The sequence below is a fragment of the Haliotis rufescens genome, unplaced genomic scaffold (assembly GCF_023055435.1).
Source record: "Haliotis rufescens isolate VD_foot unplaced genomic scaffold, xgHalRufe1.0.p SCAF_13, whole genome shotgun sequence".
Lineage (NCBI taxonomy): Eukaryota > Metazoa > Mollusca > Gastropoda > Lepetellida > Haliotidae > Haliotis > Haliotis rufescens.
Window position 1 is genome coordinate 2,088,529 of NW_025963813.1, and position 26,395 is coordinate 2,114,923.

The 26,395-nt window shown below is 40.9% G+C and overlaps 1 protein-coding gene across 1 annotated transcript; it reads left to right on the forward strand.

The window, feature by feature from the left end:
• The first annotated feature begins 9 nt into the window (after positions 1-9).
• On the forward strand, positions 10-25,635 carry LOC124115482 (transmembrane and coiled-coil domain-containing protein 4-like). The gene is made up of 14 exons (XM_046476491.2): positions 10-124; positions 1,100-1,214; positions 2,263-2,320; positions 3,710-3,854; positions 5,366-5,498; positions 6,071-6,168; positions 6,816-6,959; positions 12,746-12,892; positions 13,595-13,756; positions 15,417-15,553; positions 16,562-16,646; positions 17,833-17,950; positions 18,779-18,896; positions 19,372-25,635. Exons 1-14 carry the CDS (start codon positions 25-27, stop codon positions 20,182-20,184), a joined length of 2,373 nt encoding a protein of 790 aa, XP_046332447.2. The 5' UTR covers positions 10-24; the 3' UTR covers positions 20,185-25,635.
• Positions 25,636-26,395: the final 760 nt, after the last annotated feature.

Below are 26,395 nucleotides of genomic sequence, written 5' to 3' on the forward strand. Positions count from 1 at the left end.
GCGCTGTCGTCATTAGCAGACGACATGGCGGATGGGGATGATGTTGATGACATATTGTCATCAAAACAAAAAGTTCTGACAGATGGGAGTGATGTCCAAAGAAAGCATGAACCACCATCTGCCAGTTTGTATATCCACATTGCGGTTTTACTATTCCATAGAAAAGCATGATTTGTTAAAACCCATTTCATGCGTGTTTCAGATTGAAGTGGAGTTTTTTTGGGGGGGAAGACCCTCCAACCAAGTCACTTGTTGCTTGAGTTAGAACTTCACTAAGTTAGTGAAGTTGACTGATGCTTTAGGACTGGTTTAGGTTAGACTTAAGCAGCAGAAACCATGTACAGAAGTCACTGTTAGCATGTGTTAGGGCTCGATGGTAGTATTTAGCCTTCTCCAGCTGATATTTCCTCTATTGTATGAGCCCCTACTGCACTGCCAGGTTGTTTTTAATCCAACGTCAGAGTTCACCATATTGACAATGACAGACCCATCGTTTCTTATACACTTGTACTGTACTGTAATGTGTGTTTTTGAGGTAACTAGACTGTTATGCTTTATTACTATTATATATAGTTTTATGCTCATCAATACAGATCCGACATATCTGATTAGGGTAAATAACAGGACTACCTGGACTTGTGGTTTGTCATGTGATATATTGTTTAATAATAATTGCAATAAAATTCCCTGGTTACACTACAACATTCTGACTATGCTCACATTCCTTCTGACTTTTTTTTATGTTTGACTAGATATAAAGCTTCAGTTGACTTCAGCATATGCATGATCAGATCGTTTTGTACGTGTATCTAAGTAGTGTTTGCTGAGGCTCCAATGAAACAATTCCCAGTCGGACATTTTATAACCAACTTGAGACCTACAGCGGGTTCCTAGGTAGGGTCAGGAAAGAGGGGATCAGGTACCTGGGTAGTTCATTTGGAATCTTCCCAGCCCTGTAGTCAGTCTATCATTCACTAAATTAAAGTACAGTAAAGTAAAGCAGAAAAGACAGTAATGTTATTTGGTGAAATTGCATTCACCAACATCAATGAGACAATGAGGATATTTTTGTTAGTAATAAATTAAGCTTGTTTTTCAGATTCCTTCACACCAAGCAAACCTATCCATAAACTCCTATCTGATGTTGGACAGTACTCTTATGCAGCATTGTGCGCTGTTTCACTTCGTCTTTTGTTTGGTGACAGTTGGCACAGGTAATATATCACTTCCTGTACATTCAATACAATTGCTGTGTCATATTTTAACTCTTCACATTTGCATTACAACCAGTGTTCCTGCTGGCTTTTTCAACTGCCAGTCCCAGTGGACTGACAACTAAAACAATTACCAGTCCCACCCAATTTCTGTCAGTCCCAACTTTGAAAATTCAATGCAGTTTACTTTTATAGGTGACAAATTCTGTCATTTCTGAAGTAAATCATTTTGATCTACATGTCATTCCAGCATTAGAAACTAACAGTTTTAGTCCAGTAGTCCTCATAATGAGAACATATAGCAAAACCCTTAAAAATGGCAATTTCCTACTAGTCCTCAGGGTACCTTTACCATTGGGCAGTTTGGCAAGGACTATAGGACTAGTGCCAATTTCTAACCCTGCATTCACAGAAAGTTCAATCACAATTTCTCTTTTTTTCCTGAATATTTCACTTTGATTCAAGACTAAGTCACTACAAATAGATATTTAGGATATTTCCTTGCACTAAAAATAGACCATGGGAAACCCTGATGATAAAAGACAAGCTGACTCCATTCGAAAGTATATGTTTTTGACAATGTTTTGTTCAACAACAAAGATTTACAAAGATACCTTATTTGCCGGTCCACAGGGACTGGCAGTCACAAGAATTACTGGTCCAAGCCTAATTTTTACAGCCAAAAACTGGTACCGGTAATTACTTGTAAACGAGAACACTGACAACATTCATTACGTTCACCATTCTACCTTGACATGTTAGAATTCTGTATTCAGATTAATCCACTAGCAGTAATGATTTACATAAGGCCAGTAATTTGTAGACAAGTGCAAGACTGGAAGAAAATATTTACTTGAAGGCACTTTTCTCTCAAACTCAAATGGTTGTTAATTTCAAATGTTGAATTTTACTTAATAAACAATCAATCACTTCCACTATCATCAATTAGTTTGCATATATTTTGCCTTGGTAGATTTGAGGTAGTCCTACAATGTTCAGTTGTTCAAAAACAAGATTGTATGATCTGTTTGCATGTTGTATTTTTCAGGAATTTCAAAGAAGACACTTTAAATGCTATTCTCAAACACTTGGATCAACCAAGTCAGGTAAATAAATTGCATTCTTTGAGGCACCATGGGTTAATTAATGTGTCCTTACAAGTCCATACTATTTTCAAACAAGGAATAACACTGAAAATAATGAAATCTGATACAAGTAAATCAGGGGATATCGAAAATCTATGACGAACCTCGAAGCATATGAGAGAGACAGAGGGAGAGAGAGTATTGAAGGCCTCATGGCCAAGAGAACAATTTCTTTCATATAACATGAGTACAATAGTGGCATGGCATGTGGATGTATTACGTAATTTATAAATATGAAAGTATATATCTCTAAATAAAACTATATCTTTAATACAGATTAACGCTTCTGCTTAACGGTAAACTGGCAAATTTCTCTTTAGATAAAGAGTAAAACCTCTTATAACATTAACATTTTGGGGGGACATCAGGGAGGCAAATTTCTGTACTCTGGAGAGCGGAAGTTCAAGGTTCGATCCCCGACCTCATTCTTAAAGACGTTAAAATATGGTACTTGTTACCCTTCTTGATGCTCAGATATGAGGGGATAGAACAAGGACTGAAGGCTCGGAATCAGTATACTGTGTCTGAGTGGGGTATCCATGTAACACTGTGGCATGGTTTCTCAGAGGCCTAATAGTAGTACAAGCAGCCACATACACCCACACACAAGCATGCACATTATTATGGAAGTGCTACAATGTTTAACTCACCATAAAACCCTATTTCACCTTGACCGCCTCTGTGGTCTTGTGTAAGAGCATCCGCCCAGAGAGCGGAAGGTCGGGGTTTGATCCCCGGCCGCGTCATACCAAAAGACGTTAAAAGGTCTCAAGAGATGTCTGATTAGGAATTTTTTTTACCATAGCCCTGGCAAAATGTATTTAGATACATGTATAAAACAATCTGGTCATGCATACACTGAAGTTGACTGTTTTATCTTTATTCCAACATATAAAAGTCAGAAGGAATACGTGCAAAGACATGCACAGGTCTGGGTATTCCTGTTGGTACCCGACCGCCTCCGTGGTCTAGTGGTAGAGCGTCCGTCCGGAGAGCGGAAGGTCCGGGGTTTCGATCCCCGACTGCGTCATACCTAAAGACGTTAAAATATGGTACTTGTTGTTACCCTGCCTGGCACTTGCACAAAGGGGCTAAAACAAGGACTGGTCGGCTCGGAGTCAGTATACTGTGTCCGAGTGGGCTATTCATGTTAAAATGCAGCATGGCATGTCAGTGAGCTAGCACTATAAATCAGCATTAGTCCGAACTAGTACAAGCAGCCACACACACACGTGCATGCACGTCGCTATATAAGTGCAATAATCTTGGACACCATGTTAAACCCAATTTCACCTCATCTCACCTATTTCACCTCACCTTTTGAAGAAATGCTGAACTCCTCTTCTGCAGGTATGTGAATCCATCCAGGCCCTTCTCGCTGGCCAGGGAGTCGAGGAGACCAACCCATATGTGGATCTGCTTTTTGAAGAAGAAGTGCTAAACAATAATGGGGATCCTATTGTCACTGACCTCGTCACTATGGCAATCACCAAAGGTATTTGCAGTGCCATTTATCACTACTTATTAAAGAATTTAACTTTCTGGTCCACACAAGTCGGTTAGCTGGTTCGGTACGGATGTCATGATGACTTAATTTTTCATCTGATGCCACTTGGTTGTCATGCCATGATTGATCCATCACATACTTTGAATTACCATACTGAATGTTTAATCGAGGTCACAAGATAGAATTATTGTCACAGAATTTTTTTCGCCAAACATAAATCTTTGTCATTTATGTCTCGTAATGATTGCATTTGTCACTTGCAGGGTTAAACAGATTCTACAAATAGAAGGTTCATGTTCATAGTGTGGTCTCATGGTGTACAAGCCCATTCTGCTCATGAAATCCTGTACACATGTAACTCATTATCTATGTTCCAAAATAATTACATAATTGTGTTGCAGGTTACATAAACCAAATCTTTCAAAGCCAGATCAATTTTTTCCTCTCAACCTATACAGGGGCACCGGTGGCCCAGTCGTCTAAGGCTAAGGCATTAGCTGTGCAGAGTTGCGTCCTTTGGACACGCCAGAAAACTATGAATCCCGGTTCGCCTCGATTATGTTTCTAGGTTTGTCAGCACCATACCTGTGCTTGTGGGTTTCACCAAAGTGGTAAACATCTGAGACATGTATCACTTCGGGCCTTCCTCCCACATGAAGCTGACACGCCGTGATATAACTGGAATAATGTTAAAAGCGGCGTTGAACACAACTCACTCACTCACTCACTCTCCACCTATACAATATTTTGGGGTTAAACTAAACATGGGACACCTGATCTCAGTGTTCAGTGGACTCATTCAATGTAATGTTCAAAATTAAAGATTTGAAATTTAGAGTTTGTCTTGAAAAGGCGTTAAATCAAATCGGCATTGTCTTTGAAAAGGCCTGGAAATAAACACCACGACTTAAGGAGACCATAAATTATACCCTAAATATATCAAGTTTCTCTCGACTATTTATATATGAAACACAACTATGCTTCTGAATGTCCACAAACGTATGCATAATGCATTGCATCATAATAACAAGTAATTTAAACTTCATAGCTTATTTTGCATACCTCATTTGCATGATCATTTCATGAATTATCTGTGTTCTACCGAATGAATGCGTTTGCGATCTTGGATATTTGCCTTGAATTTGACTATATGTGCCTTGAAAAAGCCTTGAAAAGTCCTTGATTTGTTAAGGACTGATCTGTATCAACCCTGTTGAAGTTTGTTCCAACAATTTTGGCATCTAGGGACCCCTCGAATTTTAGCACGAGGGTTGTGACAAGGACCCATCATGCTTCACTTCAAAGAGTGAGTGAGTATGGTTTTACACTGCTTTTAGCAATATTCCAAGAATAACACACTGGGGGACACCAGAAATGGACTTCACACATTGTACCTATGTCAGGAACCTGAGTCTTCGGCGTGACGAGCAAACGCTTTCACCACTAGGCTACCCGACCGCCCCTCGATTCAAAGACCTGTAAACTGGTGTGTGTTTCAGGGTGCTATGATTCCCGTATGCGTGTGTTTGTGAAGCATGCTGCCTGGCAGCTCCGCGTCAGCTGGGACATCTTGGAGGACATCGAGTGTCAGCTGGCGGAGACGCTCGGAAGCAACCAATACGTCAGGACAGAGTGAGTAACTGCCATTTGTTACATGATAGACATATAATAAATTACCTCCTGCAAAGTAGTGTATAACTTGAGTATACTGCAAAGCAGGACAGAGAGCATAGCTGAGTTCTTGTGCACCTGACGGACGGCAAATTACTTGCCTCTAGTCCAACAAAGTAGTATATAGCTTGTGTATCGGTAAACAGCAAAGCGGGAATTGACAGAATGCATAGCTCAGCAGTTGAAACTAACCTTTTTAGTCCACTAGTCCTTATAATGATAACATATAGCAAGACCCTGAAAAATGGCAAGGACAACGGGACTAGTGCCAATTTCTAAAGCTGTAGCTGAATTCTTGTATACCCCCACGCCTCCGGATTCACCACTGTGGACCACTTAACTATTTAGTATTCCATGTCAAATTGAAATTAAATTTGAAATAAGCACCTTTCAAAAAAGAGAGCACTTGAGTACAAAATAAGTTTTTAGAATGGAATTGTTTGCAAGTAATGTAACTGGTAAGAAAAGAAGCTGTGTAATTTGTATGGTTTCTTTTTCATAAGCTTGATACATGGTTTGATATGGTTTTACAGTGAAGAGATCAAAGAAAAGAAGAGAGAAGCTACAAAAAGTAAAGTGAAGAGGATAGCCCTCATCAGTCTCGCCACAATAGGAGGTGGAACACTCATAGGTATGTACAGATCATTTGTGAACATGGTTTTCAGGAATGTCTTAAATACATATCCGTTGAATCCCTAAGATTGTACAACTAAACACCATCTGTGGGGGAATGGATGACAAATCATGGTGCCTGCCTGGTCTGGGTGCTTCCAACCCACATGAAACTCGCACTCAGAAAATATAGAGAAGTATCGATGTTAAGAAGAGATGTTTCCAATGTGTACCACTTAATGACAAAACTAACAACCGATCATGTGTTACCACAGAGTGTCTTTATTCTTTTCACAATTTCCAAACTTTTCATTCTAATCCTGCACGAGTCGAACGGTGCATCTCGAGTAAGGGATCATGTGTTCATGAGCATCGGTTCACACAACATAATAGTATGTTCGTTTGTGCATCAAACCAATCTAATATCTTGAATATGAGTAATATATTCTTCATATATTAACCAACATGTATGTTATTTGTTTTTCTTTTGGTGGTGAGTATATTATGTATAGATAAATCTGGCTGCTAATAAAACCAGTTGGCTCCAAAGGTTTTTCACTTTAAAAGGAGCCAAATGGCTCCCAGAGGAAAAGGGCTGGATATGTATGGTATCAATACTGTGTGTCGTCCAGCCAAATGAGTACACATGATGTGTGATAATCACAGGTCTGACTGGAGGCCTGGCAGCCCCACTGGTGGCAGCCGGAGCTGGAGCCCTGATTGGTGGAGCTGGGGCAGCGGCACTGGGGACTACAGCGGGCGTGGCCATCATCGGGTCCCTGTTTGGTGTAGCAGGGGCTGGACTTACAGGTAATCAGAGGCTTGTGTGCTGTATTGTACATTTGTTATAGGATCATCATGTCTGTGACACTGCAACTGGTGGTGTAGACATCCATGTGTGTTGATTTAGTGAGTATTATCTCACATTATTTTTTACTTATCCTGCATTACTCCTTAATGCATATTACTGCGTGATAGGGTTGGCCTCTCAGCTAGTTGGAACAACTTCTCCAAGCAAAGACCTTCACACAGCTCTTTTCTCTGTCAAGAACAAGCAGTAATATGCATAAAGGAGTAATGCAGGATAAGTATACAAATATAAAAAATATCTAGGATTTTACTAGAATTTTACTGTATGGTTATTAAACTTATCATCCCATCCTGGCTTTCACAGGAGATGTCACAGGTTTATTTAAAACTACATTTAAGATAAGAATCGATACTTTTTACTTCGTGTGCGATTGTGATCAATACTTGTTTCGAGAAGTAAAAAATCGTGATCCACCGATGCATTGTTGTATCATCTCACTGCTAGTATTTCATGAATTTTTATTTCCTGGATTTGAAAAGATTTGCAGCCAGCTCTAAAAGAATTCAGTTTTCCACTTTTATCAAATATAACTGCTGTGGTGGGAAATATTACCTGCCCTGGGTGCATCCTGGCAATAAGAGTCTCCTACACAAGCAAGGTTTCACCTGCACTGGTGCAGCTTGGCTATGACGAAATCGATCCCTGATCACGAATATCTCTGCCACTGCAGATGGCTAGCTCAGGAGCTGTACTTATTACTCTCAAGACACTGGCTGTTACTGTTTACAGAAAAAGTTGGAAGTATGATTTTGTATGATAAATAGAATGGCACGCCTGTGTCGTTTGAGAGCATATGCATCAACACTTGTGGAAAAAAGTTTTATGTCAACTCTTGAGGATAAATTTGATATCAGCGGACTCTTGGGTGAGATTCTCTATTTATTGAACAAAGCCCATATGTAAAATATTTCTCTCATCGAAATATGTAAGAGATATAGACCATTGAAAAACTGCAAATCTCACCTTGAATCTTCAATGAGCAAACAGGTTTAGCTCTCAGGACCATCGGAGTCACTGGTAACCCAGTCGTCTAAGGCACCGCAATTCACTGACCAGAGTTTGCATGCCTTAGGCATGACAGAAACCTATGATTGTGGGATTGTGTAATCACTCATTCACTCAGGACCAGATCTTCCTGAGGCAAGGGAGGTAACTGACTATAAAAGTCCAGTTTCCACCCTTGCCGAACTAGGCTGGTATTATGGAATTACATTTTGGCTGGACTAATGAGTCTATGCATAGTCCAATCAAAATTGTGCATCGAAATCAAAATCCGGTTCGTAAACTGTTGTGCAGATTTCGGTCGATTGCAGGATTTGCAAAGCATGTGCACCGCCAACTCGTTGTCAACAGATATTTTCCAGATCTTTTCATATTTGTAATCAAGGTGCTCGCGTGATTTGATGCACTTCAAAATGTAAGACTCATTTTATCGCAATATAGATCTTGATTATCGATCAGATCATCTTCACTGGGCGCCGCCATTTTGTTTGAACCAAATGCAATTGATACGAGAGGTGGAATCCGATTGGTCCATGGGAGAGGCTTAGAAGGGACACAACTCGTAATATCCACTGGTGGCGCTATGATCAAGCCCAGGAATTCCAGCCAAGTTTGGCAAGGGTGGAAACTGGACTATTAAAGTCAGTTAACTCTCTTGCTTTGGGAAGATGTCAGGACCATTGCTGCAGTTGTTATAAATTTTTGGCACTTTTTTACATAATTATTACTTAGGTATCTAGCATATTGAGTATGACAAATGCACTCTTGCACAAGTCAAATGCAAATGGGAACACTTATTTTTAAGCCCATGTGATCCTACTAGCTATTGGGAAATGTTTCAGTGCCAGTCAATTTATTTAGTTTAACCTGCACAGAATGAATGGACAGAAATAGTTGGAAATATGTTTGGTTTAGAGGTGTTATACATTGAAATTCTTTATTATTTCTTATCCTGACGTAACATGTTGCAATCTCCATCTTCTCTTTGATCATGTAACACAGAACCCAAAAGAAGCCTCTTCTGAAGAGATACTTGTATGTTGAGTCAGGATAAGAATAATAATATCATGAATTTCCAAATTAGTGTAAAACTGATCTTGCATATTTTCTATCTTTTGTGCAACGACAACAAAACAAGTAGTATGATAAAAATACAAATTTATTAATATTCTGGCAAAAATGGGGGCTGACTCGGTTTCTGCTAATGAGAATGATGATTTGGAAGAGGTAGCCACAGAGAGGTGTCAGTGTCCTGGGGTGCTCCTGACCCGGACTTGGAATGTCCAGACGAGGGGTCAACGCAACCCGGCCATCCCTGGGATCTACCAGACCAGGGGTCACCGCAACCCAGTCATCCCTGGGATCTACCAGTCCTGGGGTCACCCCAACCCAGTCATCCCTGGGATCTACCAGTCCTGGGTTCACCGCAACCCAGTCATCCCTGGGATCTACCAGACCAGGGGTCACCGCAACCCAGTCATCCCTGGGATCTACCAGTCCTGGGGTCACCCCAACCCAGTCATCCCTGGGATCTACCAGTCCTGGGTTCACCGCAACCCAGTCATCCCTGGGATCTACCAGACCAGGGGTCACCGCAACCCAGTCATCCCTGGGATCTACCAGTCCTGGGGTCACCGCAACCCAGTCATCCCTGGGATCTACCAGTCCTGGGGTCACCCCAACCCAGTCATCCCTGGGATCTACCAGTCCTGGGTTCACCGCAACCCAGTCATCCCTGGGATCTACCAGTCCTGGGTTCACCGCAACCCAGTCATCCCTGGGATCTACCAGACCAGGGGTCACCGCAACCCAGTCATCCCTGGGATCTACCAGACCAGGGGTCACCGCAACCCAGTCATCCCTGGGATCTACCAGTCCTGGGGTCACCCCAACCCAGTCATCCCTGGGATCTACCAGTCCTGGGGTCACCCCAACCCAGTCATCCCTGGGATCTACCACTCCTGGGGTCACCCCAACCCAGTCATCCCTGGGATCTACCACTCCTGGGGTCACCGCAACCCAGTCATCCCTGGGATCCACCAGACCAGGGGTCACCGCAACCCAGTCATCCCTGGGATCTACCACTCCTGGGGTCACCGCAACCCGGTCATCCCTGGGATCCACCAGACCAGGGGTCACCGCAACCCAGTCATCCCTGGGATCTACCAGTTCTGGGGTCACCGCAACCCAGTCATCCCTGGGATCTACCACTCCTGGGGTCACCGCAACCCGGTCATCCCTGGGATCTACCAGTCCTGGGGTCACCCCAACCCAGTCATCCCTGGGATCTACCACTCCTGGGGTCACCGCAACCCAGTCATCCCTGGGATCTACCAGTCCTGGGGTCACCCCAACCCAGTCATCCCTGGGATCTACCAGTCCTGGGTTCACCGCAACCCAGTCATCCCTGGGATCTACCAGTCCTGGGTTCACCGCAACCCAGTCATCCCTGGGATCTACCAGACCAGGGGTCACCGCAACCCAGTCATCCCTGGGATCTACCAGACCAGGGGTCACCGCAACCCAGTCATCCCTGGGATCTACCAGTCCTGGGGTCACCCCAACCCAGTCATCCCTGGGATCTACCACTCCTGGGGTCACCCCAACCCAGTCATCCCTGGGATCTACCACTCCTGGGGTCACCGCAACCCAGTCATCCCTGGGATCCACCAGACCAGGGGTCACCGCAACCCAGTCATCCCTGGGATCTACCACTCCTGGGGTCACCGCAACCCGGTCATCCCTGGGATCCACCAGACCAGGGGTCACCGCAACCCAGTCATCCCTGGGATCTACCAGTTCTGGGGTCACCGCAACCCAGTCATCCCTGGGATCTACCACTCCTGGGGTCACCGCAACCCGGTCATCCCTGGGATCCACAAGACCAGGGGTCACCGCAACCCAGTCATCCCTGGGATCTACCAGTTCTGGGGTCACCGCAACCCAGTCATCCCTGGGATCTACCACTCCTGGTGTCACCGCAACCCGGTCATCCCTGGGATCTACCAGACCAGGGGTCACCGCAACCCGGTCATCCCTGGGATCTATCAGACCAGGGGTCACCGCAACCCGGTCATCCCTGGGATCTACCAGACCAGGGGTCACTGCAACCCGGTCATCCCTGGGATCTACCAGACCAGGGGTCACCGCAACCCGGTCATCCCTGGGATCTACCAGTCCTGGGGTCACCGCAACCCAGTCATCCCTGGGATCCACCAGACCATGGGTCACTGCAACCCGGTCATCCCTGGGATCTACCAGACCAGGGGTCACCGCAACCCGGTCATCCCTGGGATCTATCAGACCAGGGGTCACCGCAATCCGGTCATCCCTGGGATCCACCAGACCAGGGGTCACTGCAACCCGGTCATCCCTGGGATCTACCAGTCCTGGTGTCACCGCAACCCGGTCATCCCTGGGGTCCACCAGACCAGGGGTCACAGCGACCCGGACTATCCCGTGGTGTGAATGTGGCTGCTCCCTTTGAGTTGGGGGGGAAAGCCAAAATGAGGTTGGGAGTTTGTAAGAACGAGCAACCGAGAGCCCCCAAGGAATAAAATATAATAGAGAAAATCATGGTAGAAGAAATATTACATACAGTATAATAGAACATGACATAGGTGAGAAATGGCACGATGAAGTCTAGAGTAAGGGCTGATTAGGCATAGTAATGCAAAATAAATAATGGTGAATGCAATACTGAAATTACACACAACAAGTAGATTGCTGTAAGTATACTAGGGTATATTACACATTGCCAGCTGTGCTTGCTTGAGAGCATAGCCTGAAGTACGAATGTACCTATTATAACAATCAGACGACCAGCGCCCTAAGGTCTTGATGAGATGGTCTTCCACATGGGCACTGGCCGCTGAAGTTGCGGCTCCTATCCATTCCCCGAAATGCGAGTTAAGTCCGGAGCGACGCAATTTCATGGCTAGCCAGGATAAACATTTGGTCCTATTAACTGGTACAGACGTGAAGTCCATGAATAATGGGGCTGTTAGACTAGCGCCATGTATGTGCCTGATCTTGATAAGCCGTCGCATACAGCGGACAGGACGCACATAAGCTTGTGTAGCTAGAGTAGAATGTTAACTCCTTTCCGAAATGGATCTGTTTTTGAGGCTTTCAGTCGCAATATGTAAAACACGAGTAGTGTCCATGATTATAGAGTTCAAACACATGTTCGCTTCTGGGTCGAAGGTTTGAGAGCATGTGAACTCTCCACATCTTCAAAAGGCAAAAAAGGCCAGGGCAGACATAGTTTCGATCAACAGATCCACATAGGGTCCGAAGAGACCTCTCCTGAGTGTTGAAACAAGCTTGCACAAAATATGGTAGGTAATTGGTAGGAGCTTTGTTGTTGACAGTGGACTTTTCATCTTTTTATATCCTCGAAGGGTAGTTTGTAGACGTGGTAAGGCTGTGGGTGTCCAGTCAATGGCTAAGCAACTCCTGCACCCAAAAGAAGCCTCTTCTAAAAAGATTTGAGTATGTTGTGTCAGGATAAGAATAATAATATCATGAATTTCCAAATTAGTGTAAAACTGATCTTGCATATTTTCTATCTTTATTCTTGTGGGACTGATATTTATAACTGGTATAGGTTCTCTTGTCTGCTGTTGTCTGACATTGAGAATTGTGAAACTTAGACCATGTTTCAAAGTTCCAACAAAAATGGTGTGATAGCGCTGATTTTGTATTGATTGCTTTATTTCAGGCTACAAGATGAAGAGAAGAGTTGGTGCAATTGAAGAGTTTGAGTTTGAACCGTTGATCCCTGGAGCACAGCTACACATGGAATCGGTCACTAAGCAGCTGCACATCACAGTGGCAGTGACTGGCTGGCTCTCCAGCACCATGCAAGGTGTAAACTCTTCCTCTATGTCGATAACAGTGCACTTGTAACTTGTACCACTGACATAGACTCAGTGACTGTGTTATGAGCCATATCCTGGATTATTGTGCTGTATCATACCACACTTACATTTTGTGAAATATACCTTTTGATAACTCACTTCCACAGATTCTTTTGATAAGTATCAACAGTCCTTTATCTAGATCTCAGAGCCTGACATTCCTGATGTGTGAGGCTGCTGGTTCAATTCATATCATGGAAGTTTCATGTGACAAAATCAACATTAGATGCATGTGAAAAGGATGTTTATTAGTCTTTGATGATGAAAAACTCTTCAGTTAGTTAGAAAGTCAAGGGCATTCTCTCGAAATAAATGCTAGCAACTGACTTTTGCGAGGTTTCCACTTAAGAACAATAGGATGACATCACTGTAGGTTTATAAATCTACAGGTAACCTAGCCCTACATTTGAAAATCAGTATGTCTATTGCCTAATTAACTCACTGTGCAAGATGAATGGACACACTAACCAGTAGCCTTCCTCCAAACTAATAAAACACTTTTAGTGCACATATTGAAACACATCGAATCATCTTACGATATTCTCTAGGAATTAATCAAATTTTTCTTAACTGAATGATCCCCAAACATTTAGTTTCAAGAATCCAGGACATCCCTTGATTTCTAACACTGTGTGTTGATATTTTTTCAGATTTCCGTCAGCCATGGAAATCTTTAGCAGAATCACGAGAGCAGTATTGTTTGAGATGGGAGTCTAGGTATCTCATTGAGCTGGGAAAGGCTTTTGATTATATCTTAAGTGGTGCTGTAACCATGGCAACTCAGGAAGCACTGAAATATACAATACTCTCAGGTACTGTCACACTTCAATGATTTTTTAAATCCACTGATTAGCTTGCTCGAACCCCCTGCTTGGCATAACAGCTGACTTTATGTGGATAGGTTTGTTACAGTTTGTGATCTGACTGTTTTTGTATCAGTTTACCTTGTCAAGATTTCAATCATTTAGAGTGAGTGTCAGCTCTTTCATCAGTATTATCAATATTCCAGCAATATCACAACTGGAGACACCAGAAATGGGCTTCACCCATTGTACCCAATGGGGAATCAAACCTGAGCCTTCTGTGGGCTCCCCGTACCACCACATCCAAATTAGTTTGAGGTCTCTATGATGAATCTGACTCTTTGCTGACTGTGACACCCACCCACACCCTCTTTAACAAGAACTCAAGACTCTGATAGAGAATTTGAGATCAGGGTTTACACAGGCTAAAAAACACCTTGAAAATGGGTAACGTTTCTAATCAATCCCCATCCCAAGTAAATGAGCTCAAACTTTCTTTTTATAATTTGAAAAACCCCAGTTGAAACCTGTTTAAAAAGTCATTTTGTATGTGATTTACATGTATTATACTCAGTAACCAAAGACTTTTCTCATTGCATCCAAATGCACAAATTGGAAACAAATTATTTGTATGGCTTTGAAGTTTTGAGAGGGACATTGAAAAAGGAATGTTATCTCACTATTGTTACCTTGGTCTCCAGACAGTATACAACTTCAACAAATACTGATGGATGTTTATGGGCAGATCCATGAAAGATAACCTGCCAAACTTGTCAGTATAAAGTGGTTCAAAGGTCAGATAATCCAGCAAAAATGAGATTGGTTCCATAGCTTGTAAGAATATGTTTTATCATGACATCCTGCCCCCAAACATGCCAAACTACCTCAGCCCTGTTTCACATGACCTGCCTGCACAAAAAAGACCTCAGCCCTTGGCAACTTTGAGCATTTTAATACTTTAGGGCATACGTAATCATTAATGCTTAATTTAAATTGAAAATTGGAATTAGCGTAAAACAGTCAATCATAAATGCCAGGCAAAATCGTCCCCCAAACAAAAAAGATGCCACTGAGGGGATTCCCCTCCCTCGGGCTTAAATGGATTCCTGGTGTTTAGCGCTACGCAATGGCAACGATTGTGACGAAGGGACGAAGGACCACTCTGTCTGCTTTCGCCTCAGATTTTTTATACACTACGTCTTTTTTCTGCTCATCCATTTGATTACAGTGTCCACAAGTTGTGTCACCTTATGCTTTATTAGTAATTACACGGACGATGCCTTCAGCTGTTTACCCAGGGGATTAATCCCTGACAGTCATTCATTGTGTGGAATAGGACTGAGAGCAGCAGTATTTTTTAGTTTCCATGGCAACAACTTTGACTTAGACTGAAAATGGGCTAGTGCTTGTTGCCAGAGCAGTTCCAGAAAAATGCACAGTATTTCTTCACCAAACTTGGCATATATATAGGTCAAGTGGTGAACTGGTGCCTTTTGATAAGTTGATATTTTAAAAAAATATATTTTTCAGGTTTACATGGCAGTATAACTGGTTGACATATTCACGACAAGTATTTACCATTGAGAGGGATATTGATGACTTTGTCCTCTTGTTATTTTCTAACTGGCATGTAAAAGTCTTAATGCATTTAAACTGTTTTCCTGTGTAGGTCTGCTGGCTGCTATAGCCTGGCCGACTGCCTTGTTGTCTGCAGCCAGCATGATTGACAACCCCTGGAGCGTGGCTGTGCAGAGAGCCAACTCATCTGGAAAACAGCTGGCTGAAGTGCTGCTGGCCAGAGAGCAAGTAATGGGCACTGTTAATCACGGAATAATGTGTCACTAATTTATCATTTGTCTCAATGCCAGTGGCCCAACCTTTGAAATTAAAAAAAAGTCCAATCAGCAAAGTACAAAACCAAGATTAGACTTAGAATTCATTATATTGTACGAATTAATAGCATTTAATAAGTGCAAGTGGGAGAATACGAGAAACGCAAGTGATATTATTGTAAGTAATCTTCCTCGAAATCAGTTGCAGAAAATTCTAAACAGGGCTTTTCAAAAAAATATTTAAGGGTCTAAGTGTTATGATATTTTGATTGCAATAAGCAGTGTTTAGTATTCACCATGTCTGCTGTTACTGTTACATTTTTACTGTGGTTTGCTTGAAAATATAAGATTATCTGACAAGGCTAAGCCCAAAGTCACTATCACACACAGTTGGTGATGGTTATTACCTCTCCTCCTCTCCCCCCCCGCCCGAAAAAAAGAGAGAGTCACATTGTTTTTATTGTTTTTGGCTCTGTTCCTGTTGGCATTGATGTCAGTGTCAGTGTCACTGTTGGCGTTCCTATCCTTTTCCTAAACCATAACTTGAAAACCATTCGACGACACTTGTCATTTGCATTGCTCATCAGCATAACTGATGCCTTTTACTGTTTTAAGTTTTTTCTTAATATTATTTCCTTATGTTTCCATCGGAACACTTTGGAAATTCTTAAGAGTCTTTCTATTAACCATGAAGCTACTGAGAAACCATACATCTGCTTGCACAATATAATCCAGTATCCAAACTGCTGTTACAGGTTCAATAGTCTTAGCTGCCATAAAGAGTCAGAATGGCATCAACTGTAATGCTGCTTCATTAATGCATCAATGAGTACCAGTATTTTTTGGCTATTATTGTTTTTTCGGATTTGCAAACAGTTTTATAGTAACAACTTAAACAAATGTATCAAAAAAGGAGGCGGCAGACAGTTTTTATGAGTGAAAACACATTCTAGCTTCATATCATTTCACATTCTCTTTCCAGGGGAAGAGGCCAGTGACACTTATTGGTTTCAGTCTGGGAGCCAGGGTCATCTTTACTTGCCTGGAAGAACTTTGCAAGAGAAAAGGTGAGTTTGTTTTCAAGTGAAATCAAGAAATATTCCAGCTATTGTTGTTTTGTTTCAGTGGTTCTATCACATCATGCCTTTAGACTTGAGAGATGGTACTTGTTGTTACCCTTCCTGGCATTAAGGGAATAAAACAAAGAACGTGCACAAAAATATGTCAGTGGTCCAGCACTATAAAACCGGCATAAGTCTGAACAAATAGAAGCAGTCACACACACACACACATGTGCATGCACATGACTAGATCAGTGCAATAACCTAAAACACAACATTAAACCATTTTACCTCTCCTCACCTGTGATTGATAATAATTAGTGACTTATAGTTTACCCTGTGCCAATGCAAATAAGACAAGACTTTGCATCCTTAATTGTCCAGTGTAATCTCCACTCGTATACTGATCAATACCCATGACCCATTCACTGCCATGGTTACGTTTTGGAAATGACACCACCATCTCCGATTCTCTTATCATTGGCTTATAAATACAGAATTTCTCTTGCTCATCAGTTTGAAATCAACAACCAATCAGAATACCTCTTCTGACTGCGAGTTCATCATCGTCCTTAACCTTGAGCCCTGTATGTATGTTATGACAGTTTTTGTAGCTGGAAAGAAATGTTTTCCTGAGTACTAGGACAGTGGTGACAAGTCCTTACAAAACAAGGCATGCCGAATGTATTTGCGACGGCATGCATATGTTTACTTGTGATGTGGCTGCGTGTTTAAATCATGAAGAATAGTGTCATATGATGGGACATCTTTAAATAGTGTCATGTAATTCAAACCAGCCTGAAAAGGAAGCTATGGTGGTGAATATGTCTGGGGTACATGGAGAATGGAGATATTATGCACTGGATAATTAAGAATGGGGAATTTTTTTAAATTATATATCAAGTCTTTTTTCAAAATATTCAAGCATTTCTTTGATCTTTAAACAATTACACATAAACACAAACAATTATATATTAAATATAAATATTCAACCCTTCATGTATATTCATTTATGGAATAAAATTAAGAAAACATTTGAATCATGTTTAAAAAAATGTTCTTTTACAACCAATTTCTGGAAAATGCGGGGTAAATTAACCCATTGACTGATTGATACATGCTCTGTGGAAAATGATCCAATCCGATTCCTAACACCAGTTCATGTTTTCACTACGTGTTGTGTGGCTTGCAGGGTGTGAAGGTATTGTGGAAGATGTGATCCTCCTGGGGGCTCCTGTATCTGGAGACTCCAAATACTGGAAGCCGTTGGAGCGTGTCATAGCGGGCAAGATCATCAACGGATATTGCAGGTAGGACCTTCTGTCATTGTTTTCTGCCCTCAAGACTTGAATATTTGGACCAGACAGTCATTTCTTAAATAGAGGCACAGGTGGCCTTTTCCAATTGTTTGATGTCAATTCTTAGAAGTTGACGGATGACAAAGTATATTTTATGGGTAACCACTTCTTAATTATACTGTCCCTTTCATTTTAATCATCGTAATATGCTTACGCCGATGATCGTTGGTTCGAATCCCGTATTCACCCTGATTATGTTTCTAAGTTTGTCGGCATTGTACCAGCGGTAAAGTCTAAGACCTACATCACTTCAGGCTTTCCTCCCACATTAATCAAGTTAACACGTCGTGATTAAACTAAACTCACTCATTGACACACTTCTTATACTGTAAACAATTTGTGTAAGATTGTCACCAACACAAGCTGTTCCATTACACGAGTCCTAGTGTTATATCGGGAGGCAAACCTTCTAAACTCTAATACTTCTACTTGCTGTATGCGGTCTTTAACTACGGTTTTGCTAGACAGATTCAAGTTGGTGGTTTCATGGTGATTTTGAGTCCAAATAGGCCCCAAGTACCCCATGCCATTAATAAGAGATGACTAAAATAGGGATTGGATGTCACACTCTGGGATTCAATAACAGAGGAACTGACAGCAAGACACATGAGATGTCTAAAAATGGGGAGTACAGATTCCTTCCCCCTGTATCTGCAGCTTGCAACAAGTTTCCAAACACTTGACTACAGGATACAATGTTTTATGATAATAGATAGATGGGTGAGTTATGTATTTTGAAAACAGTGTTGCTTACCGGTATGTGCTGCTTGTTGCCAACAGAGGAGACTGGTTGTTGAAGTTCCTGTACCGCACAGCCTCAGTTCAGATGAAGATAGCAGGACTCGGACCCATCAAGTGGAACAATCGCAGGATGCACAACATTGATCTCAGTGATGTGGTATGTTTCAGTCATCACCTGTGTAGCCTCATTCAGAGTACGTGCAGTGGCTGATTTTGATGGAGGCAAATGGTAGTAGGGCATTTTCATGATCTTGTGACTTTTGATAGGACATTCTTCTTTATTGTTACCAAATTTGAAAAAATCTCAAGAGTCTCTAAGAAATGGGAACCAAACGTCCATTGCCAGCATCATTTGTGGCTTTTCTCACACATGAAGCTGACACGCTGTGGCGTAAGTGAAATACTGTTCTGTGTTAAATCTAACCACTTAAACACCTCCTTTTACATAAATATTATGTGCAAAGATATGTTTAATCCAAAACGACTTCAGTTTTGCATGAATAAAACAAAAAAGTATTTTTAACCTTTCTAGGGTTAGAAGTGGGTTCATGGACAATATTATGCTATATGTCTGATTGTGTTATATGGAATGGACTGTACATTTATTTGACGGTGTTTCTGTGTCCCTGTAGGTCAATGGGCACAGTGACTACATGAAGCAGCTGGATGTCATTATGAAAGTCGTGGGTGTCCGCACCAAGGATGAACTGAAGAAATCAAGTACTAAGAGCAGCTTCAATGGCAGCCTGTCTCCTGGCGACACACCAATGTCAGATCAACCATCTCAGTCAACATCATTATCAACATCTCCATCACTTACAGCATCACCATCTTGTGCAGGGTCAGTCGAGATGCAAGAGATTTCTAGTCCTCATGCTGAAGGAGAGATGTCTGATCAGGCAGTGGATGACAATACCTCAGACAGTCAGAGTCAGCTGGACACACTGGGAAACTCAGGGAAACCTTCCAGGCAGTCACATGACATTGATAGGAAGGAGACACTACACAATGACGGGGCCAAGCCTGCCTACAATCAGAATCAGAATGCAGGAATGCCTTCACAATCATGTCGCAGTGATTGGCAAGAGATGCTACAAGATTGTAGGCACAGCCCTTCCTTTGAAATTACGTCAAGCAGTTTTCTAGAAACCAAAGAAAGTATCACAGAAAATGAAGTGCCTGGAACAGCCTCCCCCGATGATAAACCAGGAAGTAGGGAGGACATGAATGGTGTACAGAAAGGTGGTGATGATCAAAGGGAGACTGATGAGGAGGGGAGCTTGAGGAGTGTGACGGACAGATACGAAACAGGAAGGAGTCAGTTCCTGGTAGATGGTTCGGAATCACAAGTACTGAAAAGTAGCCTTGAGACTGATGGCGTAGAGAGGGTGACGTCAGGTTTGGGAGATGTGCATGTTGTTCCCCACACAGCCAATGATGTGTAGCATGGAGGGACGGAAGGTGTTATCATGACCAAATTGTTCTGCCATATTCACTTGATGCCTGTGGTCAACAAAATGGGTATTTTCTTGGAAGTTCCTTTGACAGACATTCATTTTGAATATTACTGTCTATTCATGCTAGTCATGCTATAATGTTGGAAGTTTATAACAACAATTTTGGAGTTTTAAGTACTTATGATAAAGACTTATTGCAAAGTATTGACCACTGGGGAATCCTGTATGTGTCTCTGTACAACCCTCTTGGAAATCAGAAGGAGAAAATGAAGAGGCTACACGTATGATAAAGCTGATGATCTGTTGGTTGGTTGAGGAAGTATCACTTCTTTGTACATATCACACTGTTGACAGTCATTCAACATTGTCAAGGGGTGCAAAATTCAACCACTTTGGGTTCAGTCATTGCTCATTATGGTCAAAAGCCACAAAAGTTGGACCTAATGGAACTTGCAGTCATTACTCAAATTGGTCAAGAGGCACAAGCTTAACCTCTTGGGGTTTGCAATCATTGCTGAGCATGGTCAAAAGCCATAAAAAAATTCAGTCATTATTCAATATGGGCAAGAGGCACAAGCTTAACCTCTTGGGGTTTGCAATCATTGCTCAGCATGGTCAAAAGCCATAAAAGTTTTCAGTCATTATTCAATATGGTCAAGAGGCACAAGTTGAACCTTCTGAGGTTTTGCAATCACTGCTGAGCATGGTCAAAAGCCATAAAAAAATTCAGTCATTATTCAATATGGGCAAGAGGCACAAGCTTAACCTCTTGGGGTTTGCAATCATTGCTCAGCATGGTCAAAAGCCATAAAAGTTTTCAGTCATTATTCAATATGGTCAAGAGGCACAAGTTTAACCTCTTGGGGTTTGCAATCATTGCGCAGCATGGTCAAAAGCCACAAAACTTGATCCTCCTAGAGCTTGCAGTCATTATTCAATTTGGTCAAGAGACACCAAAGTTTAACTGCCTTGGGAGTTTTTGGCGCTGACCTTATGTATTGGAGCAAATGTCAGGGGTACATTTTGTTGGGAGTTTCACATTGCTACAGCAGGAAATACTCTCCCTTGTCACAAGTTATAAGATATACATGCATAAAAAAAATGATGATGCTCAGACAGTTTAGTTTACATATTTTCTTTCCAGAACCATGGGGTTGATCGTCAAAATGAAAAATATATAACAAACTATGACATAATTTTCTTTATTTTTAAAGATGGAAAGGATGAAATAAAATAAAAACATCAGGAAAGATTAGAGATATTCAAAGGGAAAGCAAAAAACAACTCCTCAAAAGTGAAATTTGGGACTTGAGATCCACAAATGTTTCAGTTAAAAATAAAATGCCTAACATTATACATATTATTTCGTTTTAAGGTGCAGTGCTAATGATGTTCATTGTTTGTTAAGGCAATGTTTTCAGCCAGTTCTGAAATTATTTTTTCCTTTCAAGTCCAAGTGTTTCACTGAAAATAACAATACTGTACATAAGCATGGGAAGTTAGGCACATGACAACTATTGTTTGTGTAAAGCTCTCACTATCTGATATAATTTGATCATTCTGTTATGGTATCCTCTGAATGAGGTTTTTTCACTAATACAGTCTGATGTCACTGGTTTAATTCCACATAAAGATGCCTACAGCTATGTCACTGTTCTGCCTTTTGCTGTTCAAAGTGCCTGAATTGCAGCTTTGAATTGAACACTTGTGTTTAATCATTGATGTCATGTTGAGTTTGATATATGATTTTTGTGCTTTTACATTTAACATATTTTGGGACCAGTATAAGTATTTTGACGTTATTGTAACCTGTTATCTCAGACTTGTCTTGTTTCCTTAGTGATGATGATACAAATGTACCAAGATTGCTAAAGCAGCTCCACTTATATGAAATATGTTTGCTGTTCAATGCTGCACTTAGCACTATTCCAGCTATATCATGGTGGTCTGTAAGATAGTGAAGTCTGGACCAGACAATCAAGTGATTGACATCATGTGCATCCATCTATGAATCCATCTATGCAATTAGGATATAGCGACATGCATGAAACATGTGCACATTCTCAGATACAGAGGGGGATGTGGGGAGATGGATGGATGCGCTTTCCCCTTTTGGAATCATGCTTAACATGTAAACATATAAAATTAAATCATTGGTTTTATGTTTTCAACAAAATAACAAACACAATTTGTTTTGCGAAATATTTGCACTCACCCAGCTAGATGTATACTACTCAAAAACATGAAGGATCACCCAATTCTTTCATATGTAGTCATGTACTACATGTACAGTCAATTTGTCATGGAATTCCTGAACTTGTTTTAGTAGTACAATTAAAGTGCACACCCATTTCCAGAAGTCTGTATCCATGCCTGGTGCATCAACAGAGTTAACCCTATGAGAGTTCTGTAGCAGAGTAGGTCCCAAGTACATCATGATTGGCAGAATGCTTATTTCCCACCTGAATTAAATGCATGCATTTATCACTGATGTGCGATTTACATCAAAAGTATCCAATAAACTCAGGTCGCACACATCACATAGAGATGGGTAGTTTGTAGAGGATTTGTTGATTTGAGCGTTGTTATTTGTATATTGTCTTTAATATAATCCCATCTGTTTAGTTAATGTTGGCAGTAATGCTTTTAGTCAGCTTGTGCAGTAATTTGTGTTTGCAACTTTTTGTGACTTGTCATTTGTAGTACCTTGATTTGGTATCTTGTATAGTCAGCTTGAGAAGTTGAGGATGGTCATGTGGCGGTCGGGTAGCCAAGTGGTTAAAGCCGAAGACCCGGGTTCGATTCCCGACATGGGTACAATGTGTGAAGCCCAGTTCTGGTGTCCCCCGCCGTGATATTGCTGGAATATTGCTAAAAGCGGCGTAAAACCATACTCACTCACGCATGTGCCTCCCACTAGGACAGGAAGGCCCATCTGACCTGATCCCCGCTACACAGGTCACTTGAAGCTTCATATTGACCAACTCACCTCCAAGGTTGTGGACAGGTGCAGTTATCCATGAATGACATCCGTAGCTTGTACGCTTGGTGACTGTGTTGACCTCTTTAGACATGACATCTGACATCAAATCAGATTGAAGTGGCTCAAATTGAAATTGGGGACCTGGGATTTTTTTTTAAATACATAAATTTATTCCTGACAATGCTGGAAATATAAAGTTGCCTCAGGTGTTGCAATAAAAATAACTGGAAGGTAAAACTGTTTTTGTTTTGCTCTGTGAGAGAAACTTTTCTTTCTCGAACAAAAATCCCAATCCCCAAAATTTTTAATGGTCATCACATAGTTTGTCATCACATTTTTGTCATAGTATTTGCTTTTTAACTTGTTCCTCCTCGTGATACCATTTCAGTTTGAGGGAGTTACCTGCAGAAGCCACAGTATTGTGAAGCATTTATATTGATTCTTGCTCAAGTCATCACAGCAATGCAGAATGAGCATGGTAGTTTTGTCATTCCATCATATGTGTTCTCTTTAAAACACATTGTACATGGATGTGTACAATGTTTTATGTAAGTAATGGTAGTATGCATAATACAGTGCAAGAAAATACGCTTGGCACTTAGCAGTGAATGGAGTTGATAGAATTAAAATCAGACCATTATTTTTGCTTCCACCAAACAAAGATTTGAGGACATCACATTGCAGGTCATGTCAGAACAACCATTCGCAAACTTTGACTGACCAATGAAAAAACTAGCAAGAAGTGGACAGTAGCCAAACAGAAAGCAGCTTTCTCAAGCTTTAACGTTCTAGTTTCAAACAGGCAACTTGCATTCAAGACTACGCTTTTAAAAATATTGATGAAAAATTTGAGAAACTCTAGAATGTGTAGTGGATGGCCGAGATGTTGTGGCAGTTCTTCCCATGAGCTATGCAAAGTCTCTTCAGTTCAAATCTTATTCCCATTGAAGCGAGGTATAGACAATGATATTGATGTGATCAGTCGTGCAGCCTGTAACTGCCATTCGGAATACCCAGTGTTTACCTTTTAGAAGTTGCATAGTTAGAAAACACATTCCAACTGTCACTTTCCTGATCTGGTAAGCACTGTTCTGATTGGTTGAATGAAGGGTCGTTCTGATGTGACCCATAATGGAGTGTCCTCAGATCTTTGTTCAGCACTAGCGAGAACTAGGGTTCTGATTTTATTGAGATTGTGTATGGAGTTTTGTGTGTTCAGTGTTGAAATGAAGACAATGGAGGTAATAGTGTTCACGAGCATTAATTGTGAATATGTATTGGCCATATCCTTCCTATCTATGACTGACCTTGCAGACTTAGTTCCTCTTTCCTGGAACGTGATGATAGTTGATAATAACTAGGAAGTGTAAGCAGTGTGAGACTGGCTGGCTTAATCATGAACTATGTTTGAAGGGTGATCCATTTTTGTTTCAAATGTTAAATATGGTTGTTTTGCCGTCTGATTCCTGATTATGCAATGTAGATCATCAGATTTCCCCAGTCTTGTAGAGAATTGAAACATGAGCCACTTTTAACAGTATTTCAGTTATGTCACTGAGGTTGTTCTACTTCCTTGAGGAAAGCATATGAATGAGACATCACAACTTTACCACAGGCGAAACAAAGAATCTGGGATTCAGACACTCAACCAGCAGATTCTGGCATCTGGGAGACACAACTCTACTCAGTGTGCACGATTATGTCCCTTTGACATGCCAGGATCAGATAATCCAACATTTGCTCTGATTATAATCCTTGATTTGTCCCGTGCTTGTGGATTTCACCAAAGTGGTAAAAAACCTGCATCATTTTGGGCTATCTTCCCACATCAAACTGACCAGCTGTTTCATAACGGAAATACTGTTTAAATTGACCTAACACTAATCTCATTTCGTTCATTTGGCCACATGTTCTCATGGATCAAAGACAGTTATTGAATTTTGATGAGTGCAAGTCTGTCTCTTTTAAAAAGAATATCCTCTTATGTGTTGATCCCGAACACTGCTAAGAGCTTCATAACTCCCAGGAATTTATAGTGTTGTGCTGGAAATGCCATGAATGTTGTGTTTGTGATTTGTTCGTCTGAATCATAGAAATGTTTACTGGATGGAAAGGATATTCCATTCTTATCAATAGGTCTTAGAATTAGATAGTAGTTGTTATGAAAATTACCAATGAAGATCTAACCAATGATTTAGTATTTTGTGTCATGAAAGTGATTGATGTTTTCAAATGGATATGTAAATATGTTTACTGGAGGTATGCAGAATGATGTCTCATGTTTTTTTTCAAATGTTATAAATCTTTTCCAGATAATGAATGTTGAAATTTTGACAGATGTATAGATAGTTCATCAACCCTGAGGGTGTTTTAGAATGTTGACCTCAGGCCATGAATCTTTAAATTTAACATCATCAGATTGATGTACCATATTTGTCGTATTAAGAGCCCTAATCCAAAAAGTGCCTTCTGACCAATATGTCAGAAATCCTAAAATGCACCCCCTGCTAATTTACGTGACAGTCCATGTTTCCTTGTGTATATTACAATTTTTTTCAGAAAACAGCAGCGTGTTAGGGCATATGATTGCAAAGTAACGATTTATGAAATTTATTTTAGTTTGATTGATATTTGAACAAAGTTTGTTCATTACTGCTTGATCTCCCAAACAAATGTTACTTGTGTATGGTATAAATAACCACCTTCCCTTTGTCATTCTTTTAAGCGCCTAGGTAACTTATTATGACAAATATGGTACATGTAATTATTTAGCTAAAGAAATTAATGGGTAGTATAAAACATTGTATTGGTTTTGCTTTATAATGAATTAATATGCGTAAATGTGATTCTCCCCAAAGAAACTTTCAATTGTTGCTCATTTTATACAGTGTGCCTTACAATTCAAAAGCATTTGCAAACTGTTTGAAAGAAAAATATTTTTCGAATATCGTAGAATGTTTTAGTTTTGTTTAATCAGATATATTTTGCCTGACAATTGTCAATCATGATATTTGTTTAGAGAGATGATGTTTTTTTAAAATATTGACGTGTTCTGAATATAATCTATCTTGATATTGCTGAGTTGACATTATTGTAAAAGTTCGTATATAGATATGTGACAGGGGACATGGAAATTCAGTCATCTTAGTAGCTGTAATTCACTCTGCAAAGTTGTGTTCTTAAATTGTGGTACAGGCACATGCTTGTCGTAAAAGG